This window comes from Aplysia californica, unplaced genomic scaffold (assembly GCF_000002075.1).
Source record: "Aplysia californica isolate F4 #8 unplaced genomic scaffold, AplCal3.0 scaffold01397, whole genome shotgun sequence".
Lineage (NCBI taxonomy): Eukaryota > Metazoa > Mollusca > Gastropoda > Aplysiida > Aplysiidae > Aplysia > Aplysia californica.
This window is the reverse complement of record NW_004798667.1, coordinates 10,134-13,258: the sequence shown is the minus strand read 5'-3', so window position 1 is coordinate 13,258 and position 3,125 is coordinate 10,134. Positions and strand designations below refer to the sequence as shown.

Below are 3,125 nucleotides of genomic sequence, written 5' to 3'. Positions count from 1 at the left end.
TGTATTATTATTATTAACATTATAGTTATTACTATTGCATGTATTATCGTTATTGCTAGGCATTGTTGTTTTTGCTGTCGTTGTTGTTGTTATTGTTGATGATGATGATGATGATGATGATGTTGTCGTTAACATTATCATTGCCATTACTAGCCAGCCCTGACCTTTGATGGAGTTGAAGGACAGGTCCAGGTAGTGCAGGTACTTGACCATCCCGATCTGGGCGGGAAGCTCGTCCAGGGAGTTGTGCGACAGGTCAAGCCACGTCAGGCAGGTCAAGCGGTCAATGCTGTCCGGGATGAAGGCCACGGAATTGTGGGACAGGTCCAGTCTCTTGATGTGCGGCTTCTTCACTGTGGCCGGTGGCATCTCCGTGATGCGGTTGTTGCTGAAGTTGATGAAAGCACCGGTCTCGTACACGCCTTTCTTGAAGGATTTGATCATGTTGTGGGACACGTCGATGTATTCTAAACTCGTGGATTTCCCGATGTTTTTCGGGAGGGCCCGAATTCTATTTTTAGACGCCAGCAGGCGAGTTAGTCCTGTAGCTTTGTGGATGGGATTTGGTAGTTTCTTAATGCTGTTGCTCGTGAGATCTAGGATTGTCAATTTCTTGAGTTTTGCTACGGATGCTGGGAAGGAGGAAAGGTTGTTGTTTCGTATATCTATAGATTCCAAATTTTCTAGCATCGAAATTGATTTGGGTAGACGTTTAAGGCGGTTGTTTTCGGCGTTGAATTTGACGGTGAGCGCACTAAGTTCTTCGTTGTTATAGATCTCTACAGGCAGAGATTTCATGTTGGCGGTACCGAACTGTAGATGGACTCGCTTGGTGTCTCCGATTCTCTTGATGTGTCCTTTCCTCAGAGGCTCGGGAAGAGCGATAATTTTACTGCCCGGTCCCGTAGCGGGAGGGGGCTTATCGTCCTTTTTCTTACCTCCCTTGCCTCTCCCACTCATTGTTGCGGTTGATATGAAGGCGAGGTTTCCGAATTTTTCGGTTACTTTTTATTTTCAAGTGACGTCACGTGACGTCAGCGACTTAGGCCGTTTGTGAGCCACTTGCGGTCGTAAAACAGTGGATCTTCGTCAGTCTTGCTTCATGGGGTCATCTGGGGGAGAAAAAAAAACACATTTATTAGACATGCCTTTCACCCTTGTTGGCACAGTCAGGGAGGTTGTTCCGACCCTGGCTAACCACAGCAATGTGGCTAACTGTGTTATTCCGGCACAAAGACAGAGATACTCAATGCTACAACTTTTGTGTGTGTTTTATTGCGCTCACAACTGTAAAATGTCGTAATGAGGGCGCTGGACATATTAATCATTTTTAGTTTGGTAGGAATTGATTTTGAATTTTGCCCGGGTGACGGCCAAAGCCTACTCTTATCGATTGTGTACCATCACGGGATCTTTAACGTGCGGAACTCGCACACGGGACCTCCAATATTGTTAGCTCTTATCCGAGAAGGTTGGGTGTTAGATCTCACCTACCGTAAAATCAGGGGTGTAGCTGAAAGACAGTTACAGTAAGGAGCCAAAAAGTAGCAGTAGAAAGGCTACAGAAAGAGTCGGGAGCCCAGAGGAGGGGGCAAAGGAGGAGGGGGGGGGTTAGAAAATTGAGACAAAAGCAAACGAAAGAACATTGTTAGCGAGCAGGAAAGGAGTTAAAAGGAGACAATTTTAGAGAAGAAAATTTTCCCTCGCTTTCCAGATTCGAATCCGGGACCTGTTGAATGAGAGGAAAGCACCATTACCTCTCGACCATGAGAGCCCCGCTAAAGTGTTTGTCACTTGGAATTCAAGCTCTTGTCCTTTACCATTCAGATCAAAGTGACGATGCTTTTACACCACTGATGCTGACTGCGCATGAGTCTATGTTCTAACTTTAAACACACTTTGTTCGAACTCTTGTCATTTACCAGACGAAGCAAAGTGGATATGCCGTTACATCGCAGTCGCTGATGGAGTATAAATCCATTTTCAAACTGTAAACAAACGTATTCTTGTTGTCATCACCACCATCCAGTGCTATATCTCCGACAGACATCGGCCATCATGGTTCTCCATTCATTCCTTATCTCGGACGCTCTCAAAAAAGCAACGCGTCCCTGACCTTTCCCTGTTACCCATTTGTTTAGGTGAAATTAGGTCCCCTAAATATGTTGTTCTGGGCCCACCCCTTGTTGGACGTTTGTGATTTGACAGCTGCTGCACGACTTACGGTGTTGTTTTTCTATATGTGTCACAACGAGGTGGAATGAGGCCTTCGTCAATTTTTTGGGCATATTGAATTATTGGTATCATATCTTAAAGATTGTCTGTTTGTCTTGCTTTCAATGAAGGAAATACCTATCTATCTTCAATAGAAGTCGAAATATTTTCCATAGAAGGTGGGGTCGCCTGGTTCCTGTGGAAAAATTATCGAGAGAATGGCGCCAAAGTATGGTGACTTCCATAGTTTGAGAATCTTTTGAAACTGAAACTTTACATGTTTTGGTGTCTTTAAGCAACGCTTTTCGGTAAAAATCCACACAGAAATATGTTCTTAAACGGACAAAAAAGGTGCTGAGCCAAAAACAAAAACTTGACAAAAATGTTCTAACCTGCGAAAATGCCATTTTCTTGGATTTCATTATTTTAACAAGTGCCTCTTTTCACCGTGATGGATCACATATACAAAGTTCCTTAAATACGGACAGTTAACTGCCTTTCTTTGCCGCTTTCATAATACTACTGTTGCTCTTTTAATGTACGACTGTTGTAACCCCATCTTAGCCTAGCCCGAGACTAGTCCAGCAATGGGTGAAAGAGAATTGCTGTTTTTAATTTCAGTAATAGTTTTACGGCACTTACAACACGCGGTCATATAAGTGCTGAGGGTCAGAGGCGTTACAAGAGAGTAACAAAAACATAAAAGAAGGACGAAAGATAAGGACGAAAGATAAGGACGAAAGATGTTTGATTGAAATGAAGGAGAAAACCACATCCGAGCACTTACCAACCGCCCACAGAGAATTCCTGTGTTACATATATTTTGTGAGTAGTCCTAACAAAACGCTTCTGTTTCTTCATATTCAGAATCCTGCTCCTACACGCCCCATTCCTTCTTCAACATCTCTTCC

At 43.6% G+C, this 3,125-nt stretch overlaps 1 protein-coding gene across 1 annotated transcript in view; it reads right to left on the bottom strand.

The window, feature by feature from the left end:
- Nucleotides 1-1,112, bottom strand: part of LOC101845747 (leucine-rich repeat protein soc-2) — a gene marked incomplete at its 5' end in the record, with an annotated part of 45,855 nt that extends 44,743 nt beyond the window's left edge. Inside the window, 1 exon segment of the mRNA XM_013090658.2 lies at nucleotides 165-1,112. Within this exon segment, the coding sequence (XP_012946112.1) occupies nucleotides 165-960 (796 nt within the window).
- Nucleotides 1,113-3,125: the final 2,013 nt, after the last annotated feature.